The 16,655-nt window shown below is 42.6% G+C and overlaps 2 protein-coding genes, 1 long non-coding RNA gene and 1 other non-coding gene across 4 annotated transcripts; 2 read left to right on the top strand and 2 right to left on the bottom strand.

Annotated features, from left to right (window-relative positions):
- The first annotated feature begins 7,302 nt into the window (after positions 1–7,302).
- Ics (ras suppressor protein 1) lies at positions 7,303–10,243 on the top strand. Its single transcript, XM_076902280.1, has 8 exons — positions 7,303–7,531; positions 8,043–8,093; positions 8,183–8,303; positions 8,359–8,477; positions 8,561–8,643; positions 8,716–8,830; positions 8,938–9,070; positions 10,000–10,243. Exons 1-8 carry the CDS (start codon positions 7,387–7,389, stop codon positions 10,082–10,084), a joined length of 852 nt encoding a protein of 283 aa, XP_076758395.1. The 5' UTR covers positions 7,303–7,386; the 3' UTR covers positions 10,085–10,243.
- Positions 10,244–10,736: 493 nt separating this feature from the next.
- Positions 10,737–10,818, bottom strand: Trnas-gcu (transfer RNA serine (anticodon GCU)). The gene has a single exon. It is a non-coding gene; the product is annotated as a tRNA-Ser (tRNA).
- Positions 10,819–12,927: 2,109 nt separating this feature from the next.
- On the top strand, positions 12,928–14,867 carry LOC143427812 (tubulin alpha-1 chain). Its single transcript, XM_076902276.1, has 5 exons — positions 12,928–12,963; positions 13,150–13,366; positions 13,581–14,410; positions 14,475–14,638; positions 14,738–14,867. Exons 1-5 carry the CDS (start codon positions 12,961–12,963, stop codon positions 14,865–14,867), a joined length of 1,344 nt encoding a protein of 447 aa, XP_076758391.1. The 5' UTR covers positions 12,928–12,960.
- Positions 14,868–15,285: 418 nt separating this feature from the next.
- On the bottom strand, positions 15,286–16,367 carry LOC143427878 (uncharacterized). Its single transcript, XR_013102375.1, has 2 exons — positions 15,413–16,367; positions 15,286–15,329 (listed from the first exon to the last, which is right to left on the bottom strand). It is a non-coding gene; the product is annotated as an uncharacterized LOC143427878 (long non-coding RNA).
- Between the last annotated feature and the right edge of the window lie 288 nt (positions 16,368–16,655).

The following is a 16,655-nucleotide window of genomic DNA, read 5'->3' as shown; positions in this document are numbered from 1 at the left end:
AAGAACATCGCGCGGTGTAATGAGCTCTGCTATAGCTTACACTACTGGCCATCAATTTTAGCTTCCCTTTGAGGCCTATTTAAACGTCGAAGAGCGGGCAAACGTGGCGTAAAAGGGATTATATTGTCAAGGAAACACAGTTAGAAGACTGTACAAAAGTAGTGGCCCTGATAGTTCATCGAATTAATTCTTTATTTGAGCTTACTTGGACAGTAACACCCAAAATTACCAAAGGAATTATTTCAAATATTACCATTGAGAGACAAATAGTGTCGAAAATAGCGTCAGCGAAACGCGAGGGAAACTTCAAAGGGAACACGACCCGAGAAATAAAGTAAAGAAGAGGGAAAAGCATGGAAGGGCACGCGGACAAAGCGAAAAACGGAAAGCTCCGTTCTTTTCGGAGCCGCCAGCAAGGACGCTCGTGCGCAGACAGGGTGGAAACGGTGGACGCGCGCGGGAAATAAACGCGCGGTCTCGTGCAAAAACGGAGGCTGTTGGCTCGTGCCTGTGTCACGTTGGAATCCACCTCGCCAGCGGTTTTCGCACAAAAGACTAAGCAACGTGTGCCTTCCGAGCACCGATTCCTGGAATAACGTGACACGATTATGCAACGATCCACACCCTTTCATCCCTCTTTCACCGGACATCTACGTTCGATAACATCCACCGCTACCAGCTATTCGTCGTAGCTTCGTGGAAGCCCTTGACAAATTTCATTTTGAGGATCCACGTAGATATATTATGAAAAATTGATCGTGGACTGCTTTAAACCGCTTTGAACTTTCTATTCTTCCATAATGTTCATAATGGAAGCCCTGACAAATCTAAATCTACGTTCGATAACATCCACTGCTACCAGCTACGCGTCGTAGCTTCGTGGAAGCCCTAACAAATTTCATTTTGAGGATCCACGTAGATACATTATGAAAAATTGACTGTGGAGTACTTTGAATCGCTTTGAACTTTCTATTCTCCCATAATGGAAGCCCTGACAAATTTAATTTTGGGGAATCCACGTAGGTACATTATAGAAGATCGATCGTGGACTGCTGTGAACCGCATTGAAGTCTTTATCCTCCCATAATGTTCATAATTAGAGCGCATCTTTAACTCGCAACATCTGAACCTGAAAATCGAGCAGAAGATTACCCATCCCGCTACGTTTTCTAATCAAACCCCGGTCGAGCTGTACAATTACCATCGAATTACCAATTACCATTAATCTGCGGAATAACCAGTGTCAGTTTACCGAGTGCAGCGAGATCAAAAGGACAGAGCCCCTTTAATTACTGCAACCACCTTCGCCGCCGTGCCCTTCCACGTCAGCACCGCTGACATCAACGTAATTGGAGTCCGAAAGTCGATCGGCGATAGCACGATACACGCGACAAGGGTTAAACAGTAGCCGCGTTCGGCTGTCCGGCTGCAACCGGATCGATGGAAAATGAAAAATGGAGGAAAAGGAAGGGAGACGGTGAAAGAGAGGGCGAGAGAGAGAGAGAGAGAGAGAGAGAGGGAGAGGGGGATAGAGAAAAAAGAGGAAGCACCGGATCCCTCGAGACTGGCTCCTCCGGCTGTAACACCTGCTGGCCGTGTCGTAACTTGTCTGACATCCTCATTGCCGAAAACAGAAGCTGCTTGTGCACGGATCGGCCCTGTGTACCGGTACCTCATAACGGCCTGCGCCGCGAAAAATGGTATTTTAAATTGCACGCTGGCGTTACATCGACGCCTTATTAACGCTCTGGGACAGGTTCGATTCGATGGCGCGGGCCAGATTTCTCGGAAGCGGCGCGAGCAGCGTAGACTTGAGACACAGTTGTATTTTGGTAGCACCCTTTGCTCCAATACTGCCTACGTAGTCAAGGAAATACTCGTCTCGTCATTTCTTTTTTTCTTCTCGATAGAATTTTATCCTAACACTGATGCATTTAAAGAAATGACAGATATATTCTGCTCTATCAACGTTACAAATAAAAATGTAAATTTAACGAGTGACCAAAGTCTGTCACTGCACAGCGCAAGAGTTAAATAGGAATTGTTTGCGTGAAGAGTGCAACTTCTCAGTACTACCATTAGTACAGTTTCAAAAGTGGACCAATTATTTAATACCTCGAATATCTAGGAACACAAATATCGTTTAAAAAAAGCTCAAGTAAATCCCTCGTCTTCCAAACACTCTAAAAACAAACACCATACCCGAAGAAAAGTTACTCTACCAGCGCACAGGGGAAAAGAACCTTCCAATCGCGATCGACGAACGCTTCTTTCGCAGAGACTCGAGGAAAAGCCAGGGTGCGCTTAGTTTCGCTACTAGCAAGCGCATTCTGATATAGCGAGAGGGAGGGCGGGGTGGTTCGGATCTTTCTGCGGTCTGCTACATCTATTTATAGCGTACGCCGTACAAACGCACACGCGTACGCGGCTGTGCGGCACGCAAACACCGCCGAGACCCGAGCATAACGGGCTTTTACATGCTGCACTGGATATTCCACGTGGGCACCGCTCCGCTCGCCCCGCTTCACCCGCGGCGGTTCACCCTCTCGCTGGATCCGGCCGTTCCTTCGCGGGCTCCACCGGTGTCCGCGGAGGTCTCCTCTCGCGTACACGCGTGCGAACGCACGTGCGGCTGCCTCGACGAGGAACGCACCGAGATTTATGCACGGTCGTAAGTCCCCGCGCGTGTAAAAGTCGAGCGAGCGAGCGAGCGAGCGCGCGGATCCACCGCTTTTCCGGTCGCGCTGCGGTTGACTCCGGTCTTAAACACATTTCGCGCTGATCGCCACGAAAAAGGTTGCCTGCATTTGTTTCTATCATCGATGGTCTCGATGTCTCCGAGATGGTCGATGGAAAGCGTTGGATTCTGGTTCTGATCGATCGAAAGTGTAGAGGCACTTGCTCAGTTGTATCTGTAGTTTGTTAAATGGTTTGCCAATGAGGAAAGAATTATGTTACAATGCTTTGTGCGGTAATACGGGACGATGCAACGATGGTACCATGATATGCTTCTTTGGAATTACTGATTTGTGCAATGCACTCTCTAAGCAAATTGCATTATCAACATTAGATGCAATCGATCCTACGAAGACTCGCGTATAGACACTGTAGAACTGCAGAACTCCTATTTCCATTTGATATTAATGATAACACTTAATATAATGAGACTTTATACTCTGTCCTTCCCTTTCTTTAATCCTCAAACTTAATGCTAGTAGCCATCTCGCAGCTTATGAAACAGATACAGAATCCTTTGCCCACGAACCGTCACTGATCAGTACTATCTATCAACTATCCCTAATTATAAAAATTAGATGATACCCCATCCAAAGCGTGATAACGAATCGACTATCGCACCTATCCTCCTGATGACTTCCCAGGCGCAAGCTTTCCGTGAACCACGGCGACTCTAAAAGTCCCCCGCAATCCCTGGCCATGAAAATTTACGTTCGATTCGCATCTGTCGCGAGACGAAGGATCAGTACTATTTATCAACTATCCCTAATTATAAAAATTAGATGATAACCCATCCAACCATCGCACCTATCCTCCCGATGACCTCCCAGGCGCAAGCTTTCCGTGAACCACGGCGACTCTAAAAGTCCCCCGCATCCCTGGCCGTGAAAATTTACGTTCGATTCGCATCCGTCGCGGGACGGGGACGCTCGCGTCGGTGCTTGCCTCGTCTCCGTTCTCCACCTCGGGCGTTCTAACTTCGACAGTTGTTACTTATAAATTATCATCGCGGCAGTTATAATTCACCGGCTGTTACGACGCGTTATAACTTACACTGGCGGTCGTATAAGTTATAAACGCTGCGCATGTAATTTATACGTTACCTGCCGCCGATGTTATAAAACCCACGAGCGGCCTGGCGAACGGCATTATTTGATGGGAGATTATAATACGCGGCCAGCAAACGATCCGCGGTCCCCTTTTCGCAGTTATCGATCCGCGAGCCGCCATCGACGGGTCCTCGCGTTCGATTCGATCGCTCGAACGAGCTCGACGCGCGCGTAATCGAGTCACGCGACTGTCTTTCCATTCAGTTAAGTCTAACCGTGCGACTGCTTTGAAGAGGATCTGATTGGCACTTGTTGATTTGAGGCAAATCCAGGTGTGTCCTCGAAAAGGGGCAGATATATTTCAATTCTGACGCTTTACGCAACCCTCGACGTTAATAACCATTGAAAATTGCCTCGCGCTCGCTTAGAGTCCGGCGCGTATAAACTTATGGACGTGTTAAAGGCCGTTCCAGACGATCGTGTCGACTTAAGGACTCTATAAGACGTCCCAAATATGTCTTTCGGATATTCCACGCTGGAGACTGCGATGTAAATCCTGAGGAGTTCTAACGGTGCTTGAAATTCACGTTCTTGGACCGTGCGAAACACGTAGGAACGATGCTTGCAAACTTGATCCTGACAATAAACCCTGCCTATTTACAAATCACGCCCAAGTATCTTCTTTTACCTTCTCGTTACGACGAACTTGTCTGCAATTGCGGTATCCTAGAAGGGTGCAGCCTAACGCAGACACGCTTAAATTAGAAAAACAACAAATACATTCTACTCTACGAATGTTACAAATAAATGTAAAATTTAATGTGCAACGAAAGTCATAGTACAGCGAGCACCAATCGCTGCGTGACTACGGCCACAGTTACCAGCGAAAGGATTAACGATTACGCGTGACTTACGATAACAACCCGTCAAAAGAAGAGCAAAGTTAAACGCGCCCTCGGAAGAAGCTCAAAAACCAGACGCAACCGACTCGAGGGAAATCAGCGAGCGCTATTTAACGCAACGCTCGAGCACGCTCGATCCCTGCTGCCCATGGATAATTGCCGCCATTACGCGTACAATAGGAGAAGAAACGTGGCGACGTTCGATCGCGTCCGATTCGAGGCGGTTTTTTCGCCCAGCGCAGTCTGCGAGAGCGAGAAAGAGAGACAGAGAGAGAGAGAGAGAGAGAGAGAGAGGACTCGGTTTTTCACGCTAGCGAGACCGGTCACGGCGACGGTAAATTGACCGATAATGTTGCTTGGCACTGATTGCTGGATAGCAATGATGGATGCACGGGGGGCGCCCCTCGACCGGCTCGCCTGTCCTTTTACCGTGTGCGCCAAGGTCGCTAACCTTACTCGCGAGCCCTCGGGTACTCTTTGGCGCCACGCTCAGCGCGCCTGTGCTCTCAACTCGGCCCAAGCGCAGAAAACGCCGCGCCCGCGCCACGGAGCCGCGATTCTTCTGGATTAGAATCCATCGTTGGGCGAGGTTGGGGTGGCAGAGGGGCGAGGAAGCGTCTAAGGATTTACACCGCGAGGGATGGTCGAAGGGGGATACGCGTCGATAGCGATCGATGGCGGCCGTCCGCTCGAGAACGACGATTATCCGCGGCTATCAGGCCAATTTCATTCATTTTCTCGTTGTTAGGTTAAGTGCTATCGCTGCTGATGCGCGCGCGTGATTAATGTCGGTATTGTTGGTCGCTGCCTCGCGAGCAGGTCGACCCCCGCGTTTTTTGTCGAACGAGAGCAATTTAGGCGGGAAATGATGGCGCGAGCGGGAAACGAGACGGGTTACGACATCGAGCATTTGCGAGGGAAGATCCTGAGAGATGTTTAGGATGGTTGTTCTTCGTTGGTTAGGTTGGTATTCGTGTGTGGACGATGGAAATTGTGTCATCGAGTTTTCCTTTTCGTGACGCGTGTAAGAGCATCGATTAGCGTCGAGCTGTTCTTGTTGAGACGCTGGATGATTAGGAATGGGTGGTTTGGGTAGAGCGTCGCTGGTGAGACGTGCGAAAAATGTTCTAATGGTCGTGTACGAGGTGCACGACGATTTTTATATACGTATCCGCTGTACAGCGATAAATAAATTAGTGGGTACTGTATATTCGAGGATTACGCGTGGACTTAACGTTAACCAGTAAAAACCGGAGAGCTCTCTGCGTTTTAACGACCTGGCATCCTATTTACGCGCTATGGGAAATGAAGATGAAAAATTCTCGATGGTCGTTTGCGAATGGCGTAAAAAACATTGGACGTGTATTAGGAATTAGTTGGACATTTATTTTAAATACTCTCTAATTGTAAGTCTTCGTCGTAATTTAGCGGGGACCGATTGTAAAGAGAATAAAGTACAAGTCGAGGAGCAATGAATTTTCCAATGTTCATAATCTCTGAGATAGAGATTATTTAATTGCGATTCAAGTTTCGAGTTAAAAATGTGTAATGTCTCTGGGAGTGTCGGTTTAAGGCGTGCCAGCGGGAACAGAAGGAAAATGAATCGGTGTCAATCAACAGCCGGAAGGTGTGCGTCCTCGGTCCTTGATCTCGTTCCCTTTTAAGAGCCGCGAGTAAAATCTCGTTTTTTTCAGCTGTTCTTATTATCATTAATATCACTGATCGCACATCGGTGTTCCACTGAAACCCATCGTGGAATGCGAGCCGCTCCGATTTCAACCGCAATTCGACCGGGCAAAAATTCTTAACATTACTGAAACCGATGAGGTTATCGCATCGTCCGCCTGGATACCCGGCTCGTAATTACGAACAGGCAATTACGTAAAGCGCCTTTTTTTCTCATCGCCCGTTAATTAGCCGCACACGCGCGTATCGACGCTGCTATTATAAAATCGCCTGATTATGCTGCTCTGGTGGTTCGAATGATCGTTTCGATTGTAATACTTTGGTGATAATTCGAAATTTCATAGCCCTCCCTCCTGCGTAGAATCATAAATCAAATGTTCTTACTTTTCAAGTGAAACAGTATTTATTGCGTGGAAGAAATGCGATGTGCGATTGAAGAAATATACGGATGAAACGAAATTGGTTTTTTGAAATTGTACTTGTGCTGCAACCTGAGGATGGATCGGTGAAACTAGTCGAGAAATGCCTCTCAAATGGTAAGTGTATAAAACTCGTTTTGGGAGTTCTAATATTTAAATTCGAAAAAGCGGGAAAGTATATTCGAAATAGTCGAATATATGAAATTGATTGCAAAGGATATAAAATAACCGTGACCATCTTGTGTGCAGTATTTAAGTCTCGCGATGTAAGTTCTTATTTTCAGTTTGACTTTAATTTCCGCTGCATTTCTCAAATAAATTCCCTTAGTCAAACAGAGAGACGGTTATCGATTAAATTCACAGACTTTTCATCCAGCCGTATCCAAAGGGAAGGAAGAAAATCCAGGGAAATCCCCAGTCGCCTCGGTTTAAGTCCAAAATTCTTCGACTTCTCGCGCGCCATCTGTTGACGAAGGCTCGTCACGATCGTACGCGCAAGATAAAATGAAGCCAGTGAGTCGCGTGTCGAGTGAGGGGAAGTTGAGCGCATGTTTATTTAAAGTTTACTGACGTGTGTGTACAATTGCGCGCGCAATGAATCAGGCACCAGTGTCGTGTATTCCAGCCGGGAAGATGTCAAAGGCGAAGAAGGTGCTCGACGAGGCCCGCGAGATCCAAAATCCGGAGCTGGATCTCGCGGACAAGGGTGTCTCGACGTTCGAGGAGATGCCAGGCTTACGTGAGTCCACCATATCCTCGTGGGCCTCGTTCCGTTCGCCAAATTAGGCAACTTGTCTTGACTGGTTTTTTGGAGCGGATGGGGATCCAGGGCGGCCATTTGCCGCTTACCAGCGCGGTGGGCGTGTCGGCGCGTGCGCTCGAGATCATCTCGAGCACGCGGCAATACGAAATCGTCAATGAAAAGTTGTTGAAAATCGTTAATATTTAAGGAATTTCGTTGTACTTTATTACGTTCTGCCTCGTGCAAAAACAGCATTTGGTTTTATGCTCTTTTTACGACTAATTTAACAAATACAATTAAATTTCTTAAAGTACAAACTTGTAAAACTAGTAAACCCTTCAGTAACATGATTTTCATCGATGTTGTTTGAAAACAGTGTTATAGAAGGGTTGGTTCGTAAGTTCTGCTATGTAGAAACTGTTATAAGAATACTATCGCAACATTTCACACTGTATTGCATCGAAGATATGTACCTGAAAATTAATATTCGCATTCTTATCTCTTTCAGTTAATATGATCAATATTACCAGACTCACTTTGAGTCACAATAAAATTCAAGGTAAGTTCGTAATGCTTTCTTAATATTTTACCCCTGAGAAACGAGAGGTAGAGATATGTGCTACAGAGTTATGCATTTTTATTTTACAGCTGTACCACCAGGCCTTGCAAATTTGGTGAACCTTGAAATACTGAATCTCTTCAACAATCACATTACCGAGCTACCAGTTTCGTTATCGCAAATGCCGAAGCTACGTATTCTTAACGTGGGGTAAGCTTCCTTTCCCTCCAAGAAATGTTGCAAATATTTATTTAAACATTTCCAGGATGAACAGATTGGACGTGCTTCCGCGTGGTTTCGGTGCATTTCCGGTGTTGGAAGTTCTGGACCTGACGTACAATAATTTGAGCGAGAAGAATTTACCAGGAAATTTTTTCATGATGGGTTAGTGTGTATCTAATATTTTTAAATAATAATAATAATTTTAAGTAATAAGCGAAATGCGTAAACATGGCTGTTCTTTACAGAGACATTAAGAGCGCTTTACTTAGCTGATAACGATTTCGAGTATTTGCCTCCAGAGATCGGTCAATTGAAAAATTTGCAAATTGTAAGCGATGCGATGTACGAAACAAGACCTTAACTGCTTTATTATTTTTATTTATTTTTATCTTCATTCAAGCTGGTACTAAGGGAGAACGACTTGATCGAATTACCAAAAGAAATTGGAGAGTTAACGCGGTTGCGGGAGTTACACATTCAAGGCAATCGATTGACGGTTCTACCTCCGGAACTAGGTACGTGCTAGTCTTAAAATCAGCTCCATTTTCCTGCATAAAATTAATTTTTAAACTTCCAAGCTTAAAAGTTGATAGTCATCAATTTTAATATTAAATTATTTCAGGAAATCTCGACCTAGTAAGTAACAAAGCAGTATTTAGAATGGAATTTAATCCATGGGTGACTCCAATCGGCGATCAATTGCAAGTAGGAATATCCCACGTGATGGATTACATTCGTTCGGAAACTTATAGATAGTAAGTAATTACGTATTTCGTATCTTAGCTACTCTTACTGTGACAGAGTTGTGTTTTCAGGATCTATATTTCAATAGTTCATTGTAATTTATTGTACACTTTAGCAGTTTTATTGCAATTTATTCTATATTTTCCGCTTCAGAGGTAAGAGAGAGAGAGAGAAAGATATATAAGAAAGCTATAGGAAAGAGTGAGACAGATATTACTGACTCTACTTTAGAACCTGTGGCGTCATCTCTACAAAAAGTGCTCAAACTGGTCGCACAGCGTTATCGACAGCGAAGTGAACTACTCAAGAACTACTAGTGCCATCTCTTAGAAGAGCGTTGAAACTGCTTGGGCATTAGTTTCAGTACTTTCTGCAGAGATGGCGCTAGTAGTTCTTGAATAGGGTAGGTAACAACTGTCTCACTCTTTCTTATAACTTTTTTATACATCCTTCTCTCACCCTTACCACCCCTAAAGCGGGAAATATCAAGTAAATCGCAAAACCATCAGATCTGGGGAGATGTTTTAAATATTTAGTATTGATAGACATTTTGGTTCTTGTGAGCCAACAATTATAGGTACTGAAAGCCATATATATATTTGTTTAAGTCATAAAAATGATATATAATACGATGATATACAATAGAGGTTGAAAAGCTCTTTTCTTATTAAAATTGCACAATATGTGATATTTATTATTTATATTATTTATAGAATTAAATTGAATAAGCTTTAGTTTTATAATTTTTATAATGTGGATGGAACATCACCGCGTGCAGTTCTGGTGCATCTCGGTATGTGTAATCCTGGTGATACCCCTGTGGTGTTACAAAACCTGGAGCTGCCATGATACGCTGGTGTTTTTTGAAGCGTTACGTGATTTGCTATATTGTCTAGGTGTATTCTTGTATTCAGAAATGTGTACGAACTTTTATTTTCAGCGTGTATAACAGACAGCAAAGTGCCAAAGGACCTCCACCGCCAATCGAAAACGACAAGAGTAAGAAGATATCCCGGATGCGTTAAAATGGAACAAGGAACGATTTATATGAGTATCGATTCGAAAAATACTTTTAAACTAACAACTCTTCTTCACTCACTGCCAGTAATCTCGTAACTGTAACATACTTGCCATCAAATCGGTGCCTCGATTAAATTAACACAGAGAGATACATTTCTACTGTGCGTTCCGGTTTTCGATCTATAAATGTAACACGTATACCGTATAAATCATGTACTGTACAATGTATTTTTATATCGTCCGAACTTAATGATTAATACAATGATCGATGTAATAAATTGCGCCATAGGATGTAAGTTAGGAGTTCTTTGGTAAAAGATAGAAATCCCTCGCGAAGTGGTTTCTGTTTGCAACGCTTACTTTTCTTAAGATATTATTTGCTTTTATATTACAGTTAATTTATCCGTTTTCGTACTTGCATGCGATCTACTCACGTTTCATTACCGATTGACTCGCAACCAATAACTGACACGCATTCTAACAAAAATTTTCATTCAGTCGAAGCTTTCTCGTTGAGTGCAGACGTTACTCTCCCATTCGTATCAGTTTTTAGCTAATCCTAGCACTTAAGTATTTAATATAAGTTCGAAATCTCTGGCAAATAAATAAACAACTACGGATCCTGCATAACAAGATGAATAAAAAGCAAAAATCAATCGACGAGGATGGGATTCGAACCCACGCGTGCAGAGCACATTGGATTAGCAGTCCAACGCCTTAACCTCTCGGCCACCTCGTCTTCTTGTACATCCTGAAAAAATGTCACCCCAAGGGATGATTTCACCCCTTTGCGTTAAATTATACTTTACTTGACAATATCAATTAGGTCGCAACGTATAACGCAATAAGGATAGTACATTCCCATCTTCATTTAAAAGGCTGTTCCCTCACATTGTTCGATATAAAATGATTGAAACCACTACCCTACATTCAGGAGGCAAAGAAGACTGAAGAAATGGACCAAAAATAAAAGAAGAAAAGAAGATACCACGTGCCACACTACATATAATTCTCATCGTAGATACAAAATATAATACAGTACAAGTATTGTACAAGTATCATTATATAATAGAATGTAATTGTCATTTACTGTATTATTTACTAATTTGTTTAAATAAATTGGTTACTTAAGACGAATACGACTAGCGTTATCATTTTCCTGCCCTCGCAATCCTTTTAACTCCACGATTTCATGAAAATTACCTCCTCACACATCATGTTCTCCTAATACAAAGTCCGAAAGTCGGGGTTTCGTTTGAAAAATGTAAGAAAACTGGCGATTCCTGGAAAATGACGTCACTTCCAAGAATCGCTGAAATTCTCGGAATTTTCGATGACGTCATTTCCAAGAAGTGGCACTATTCGAATACCTCCTATGACGTCATGTTCTCCTGATACATTGCCGATTTTTCGAACAAAATCTTGAAAATCCGACTTTGTATCAGGAGAACATGACGTCATAGGAGGTATGCCTGCCACTTCCAGGAAAATGACGTCACTTCCAAGAATCGCCGAAATTCCAGGAATTTTCGATGACGTCATTTCCAAGAAGTGGCACTATTCGGATACCTCCTATGACGTCATGTTCTCCTGATACATTGCCGATTTTTCGAACAAAATCTTGAAAATCCGACTTTGTATCAGGAGAACATGACGTCATAGGAGGTATGCCTGCCACTTCCAGGAAAATGACGTCACTTCCAAGAATCGCCGAAATTCCAGGAATTTTCGATGACGTCATTTCCAAGAAGTGGCACTATTCGGATACCTCCTATGACGTCATGTTCTCCTGATACATTGCCGATTTTTCGAACAAAATCTTGAAAATCCGACTTTGTATCAGGAGAACATGACGTCATAGGAGGTATCCGAATAGTGCCACTTCTTGGAAATGACGTCATCGAAAATTCCAGGAATTTCGGCGATTCCTGGAAGTGACGTCATTTTCCTGGAAGTGGCTGGCATACCTCCTCACCACTTATGTTCTCCTGATACATTTCCGATTTTTCGGATCGAAACTCGAAAATCGGACTTTGTATCAGGAGAACATGACGTCATAGGAGGTATTCGAATAGTGCCACTTCTTGGAAATGACGTCATCGAAAATTCCTGGAATTTTGGCTATTCTTGGAAGTGACGTCAAATTCCAGGAATTTGCGGTATATAAACTAAATTAGCGCCAAGTTTTCAATTTTATCATGACCAGGATCATTTTTACGAGTTTGTCTCGTCTAAGGATTCGGTTGGGTTATTTCTAGGAGTGCTGGACGTGTTATTAATGAATTAAACAATTAATTGTAAGCGATAATGTTGGTTTATTGAATCTCTTAAAATATACAATTGTAATTGTTATAAATGTATAGAACAGTGTGTAATAGTGATTTTAAAGTATTCTGAAGTGTCTTCTTATTCTAATTAGTGATGTGATCGTTGTTTCTGGAATACGTAGTCCTTTTAATTGCTGAAGTGTTGCTGCAGTAGTGAAACAGGAAGTACTGTTGATTAATCCGTTGCCTTTGCCTCTTCACGGAAGTAACAGCCACTGTTACTATAAATATGACAAAAATGATTTAAGAAAGAAAATCGATAGAAGCTAACTATAACTATCATGGGAATGGGTAAAGTATCTGTAGAAGTTCATTATAATATTTGCAGCTATTCTGTTAATCTCGTATACATATTATTCCATCAGATGTACTTTTAATCACCTTGATGTCTCAAGAATCCACCCAGTAGTTAATTAAAATTGCTATATTACTCCATAGCAACGAAAACAAAATTCTCTAAGAGAATAATTCACATTTATTCAATTGAATCTGGACGTTCATACTGGGAAGAGTCATCTCACCTTTTTAGATCGAATTATTAAAAATCCTCCACCATGGTAATTATCCTTTTAAGTCCTGTCTGTTCGTATATATAATCATATACTTAGATAGTAATTTTCCAAAGAAAACTACTAACTTCGCAGAATAATAAATATATACGTAACTACACCCAAGAGCGTAGATAAATTAGACAATTTCCGCATAAGTAAATTACTTGGGGTGGAAATTATTATATTTTCCAGCGTGAAGTACTGTCAGTCCACATTGGCCAAGGCGGCGTCCAAATGGGGAATGCCTGTTGGGAATTATATTGCCTGGAACACGGCATACAACCCGATGGCATGCTTCCCCCTCAGAGCTGCACCAACGACGAAGGTTTTCAAACTTTCTTCAGTGAGACTGGCGGTGGAAAATACGTTCCACGAGCTGTATTTCTGGACCTCGAACCCACAGTAATAGGTAACACTTAAATTACCCATAACATACTTACAAAAATTAATATTGACTGTACAAACAAAATCTAATCTCATATCCTATCTGTCGCAATTTCCATAAGTTTTAGCAATTTATAATATACATTAACATCCCTAGTTATGCGACATTATTATCCCAATTTGTAAAAGCATTCTATGTAAATGCAACTATAAAACTCCCAATTACTCTTTATTTTCAGACGAAGTTCGAACAGGAACCTACCATCAACTGTTCCATCCAGAGCAATTAATCTCTGGCAAAGAGGACGCGGCGAACAATTACGCTCGAGGCCACTATACTCTAGGGAAAGAGATAATCGACCTGGTGCTCGACAGGATCCGCAAAATCGCTGACATGTGCACAGGACTTCAAGGTTTCCTAATTTTCCATGCATTCGGCGGTGGTACAGGTTCAGGGTTCACCAGTCTCCTGATGGAGCGTCTCTCGATGGACTATGGCAAGAAGGCCAAGCTGGAGTTCGCGATTTACCCTTCGCCACAGATCTCCACCGCTGTAGTGGAGCCCTACAACGCGATTCTGACCACGCACACGACCCTGGAACACTCTGACTGCGCGTTCCTCGTCGATAACGAGGCGATCTACGATATTTGCAGGAGGAACTTGGACATCGAACGGCCCACGTACACCAATCTGAACAGACTGATAGGACAGATAGTGTCGTCCATCACAGCCTCGTTGAGGTTCGACGGGGCTTTGAACGTTGATCTAACAGAGTTCCAAACGAATCTGGTTCCTTATCCAAGGATTCACTTTCCATTGGCCACGTACGCGCCCATCGTCTCCATCGAGAAGGCTTACCATGAACAGCTGACGGTGATGGAGTTGACGTCGTCCTGCTTTGAACCTGCCATGCAAATGGTCAAGTGTAACCCACAGAGGGGCAAATACATGGCTTGTTGCCTGCTGTACAGGGGCGATGTGGTACCCAAGGATGTAAACGCGTCCATTGCGACCATTAAGACCAAGAGGGCGATACAGTTCGTTGATTGGTGTCCCACTGGGTTCAAGGTACAGCATTCTTATTTCTCCAGATGTAACAATTAATTGAGAACGTTCATCTTTTAATGTTCAGGTAGGCATTAATTATCAGCCACCCACTGTGGTACCTGGCGGTGATCTCGCTAAAGTGCAACGAGCGATGGCCATGCTTGCGAATACCACAGCGATCGCTGAGGCGTGGACGAGATTGAACAGGAAGTTTGATCTGATGTTCGGAAAACGGGCGTTCGTTCACTGGTAAATTATCGTTGCTAATAGAGAAGATGAATTGTTGTACTTGTTTCGTTCAAATTCTTAAGGAACGACTAATTTTTGCTTACTAATGAAATCGTCCAGGTACGTGGCTGAAAGCATGGACGAAAGCGAGTTCAACGAGGCCAGGGAAGATCTGGCTGCCTTGGAGAAGGATTACGAAGAAGTTGGCATGGACTCGACGGACGCTGGCGAAGGTGAGGATGAAAATTAAAGAGCCATCCATCTTCTGTGACGATGGTTTCGTCGCGGATGACGCATTGGAGAACGGACAGATCATTCATTTTGTACAAACTATACACTGTTTTCGTCTGTTTTGTTTGTACTCGTCCTGTACATTGTTTTAATAGCTAGTTTTAATTTGATAGAATATATATATTTCTGTAGGCACATTTAGAAACTTTTATATTATGAATAAAAGTTTATTTTTCTATATTAATTTACTGTTTGTTCATTTTATTGGAGAACACATATCTTTAACAGAGAAAAGGAAGAGTTCGAAAGTATTTCCATGGAGATTGAAGGTTTTTCTTTTGTATTACCATCTGCGTGGAAATTGACGTGTTCAGGAGAATCCGTAGCTGCGTTCAGCCGAGAAAAAGAGGATGGCAATTTCGACGGGACGACATCGGTTCATAGATATTACAGGCTTTTTATTGTGTAGGACAGCACGCGGCTACACGAATTATATTACATATGTATAAATTCGTAATCGGCAGCTTTACAGTTACAGAGAACTCTTATCGCACATAGAATCACCTTTCAATTCTCGAGGGGAAGGACACAGGGCGACATCTTTTCTTATCAATTCTTTGTACGTCTCAAAAAACTTGCGACGTTTTAACGGACACCGCCACTCGGTTCAAGATGATACGGAAACGCGCGTGTGCGACCACACAACATCGTGTTTCCATTTTTCTGGCATACGCTCCGAAACTTCTTCTTTCTTTCTTTCTTTTTTTTTTCATTTCTTTCCTTTGTGCGTATCTCGCCGAGCGGTACAAAAATGAAACTGATAATATTAAGAATAATTACAATAATAATAATGATATTAATATCAATAGTAATAGTAATAGTATAATAATAAAAATGATAGAAATAAAAGAGACCTAGAAAAAAAAGTGTCCTCGCGTGACAATCGAAAAAAGGAAAATCTCAACTCTCCGATCGAGTTTGTCCATTATTATAAAAAGAACGCGATCTGTTCGTCACAAAAGTGGCGAGGGATTGATAGATAGCGGGTATGTGAGGAGAGCCACAACGACGATGACCAAAGTAAAAAACATTGATTAATCGATAAATCGATATACAATTACGATGAACAGACTGCGTATGTTTATGCACGTGTAGGGAAATAAAATTTGCAAACAAGAAAGAAAAATTAATATGCAAGAACGTATACGAAACAGTTAAACCAACGTAGTGGCTGGCATAATTTTATCGAGACTAAAACATACAACTTTCTACCAGACGTTCGAGGTCTTCGGTTTGATTGTAAAATTAGACATTTTTTATAAACATCCGCAGTCCGAGTGGTAATAAATGTTCACACGACGACAATGACTCGGTGACATCAACGAGAGCGGCATTGCATTCGAGCCTTAGGATACTGATCAATATATTAATATTTCTATCTAGAATATCTGTCTTTGAAGAAAAGAAAACAAAAAGGAGTTCTTTTTCGCAGGTTCGCGTTCAACGGCGGAACTTCGTCTCTTTTTTCCAACGTCTTTTCCTTTCATAGAAATTTCTGGTACAGAACGCGAGTAACAGGAAGTGCGCGGATTGAACGCGCGGAACGGCACAATTTTTCGCCTTAGACACCTCTGATCGAAGTCGAACGCGATTACGACTATTAAATTCTATCGTAAATAGAGTATCCCTAACAAAGAGAAAGAAAAGATCCTCGTTGCGCGTGACCTTCTCATACGTCACGCGCGATAATTAGCAAATTCTTTCGTTTCTTTTTTCTCCTCTTTTAAACTTTGTATTTTATAAAATT

Source organism: Xylocopa sonorina, chromosome 10 (genome assembly GCF_050948175.1).
Source record: "Xylocopa sonorina isolate GNS202 chromosome 10, iyXylSono1_principal, whole genome shotgun sequence".
Taxonomy (NCBI): Eukaryota; Metazoa; Arthropoda; class Insecta; order Hymenoptera; family Apidae; genus Xylocopa; species Xylocopa sonorina.
Note: the sequence above shows the minus strand (reverse complement) of the source record. Positions and strands in the feature narration are given on the sequence as shown.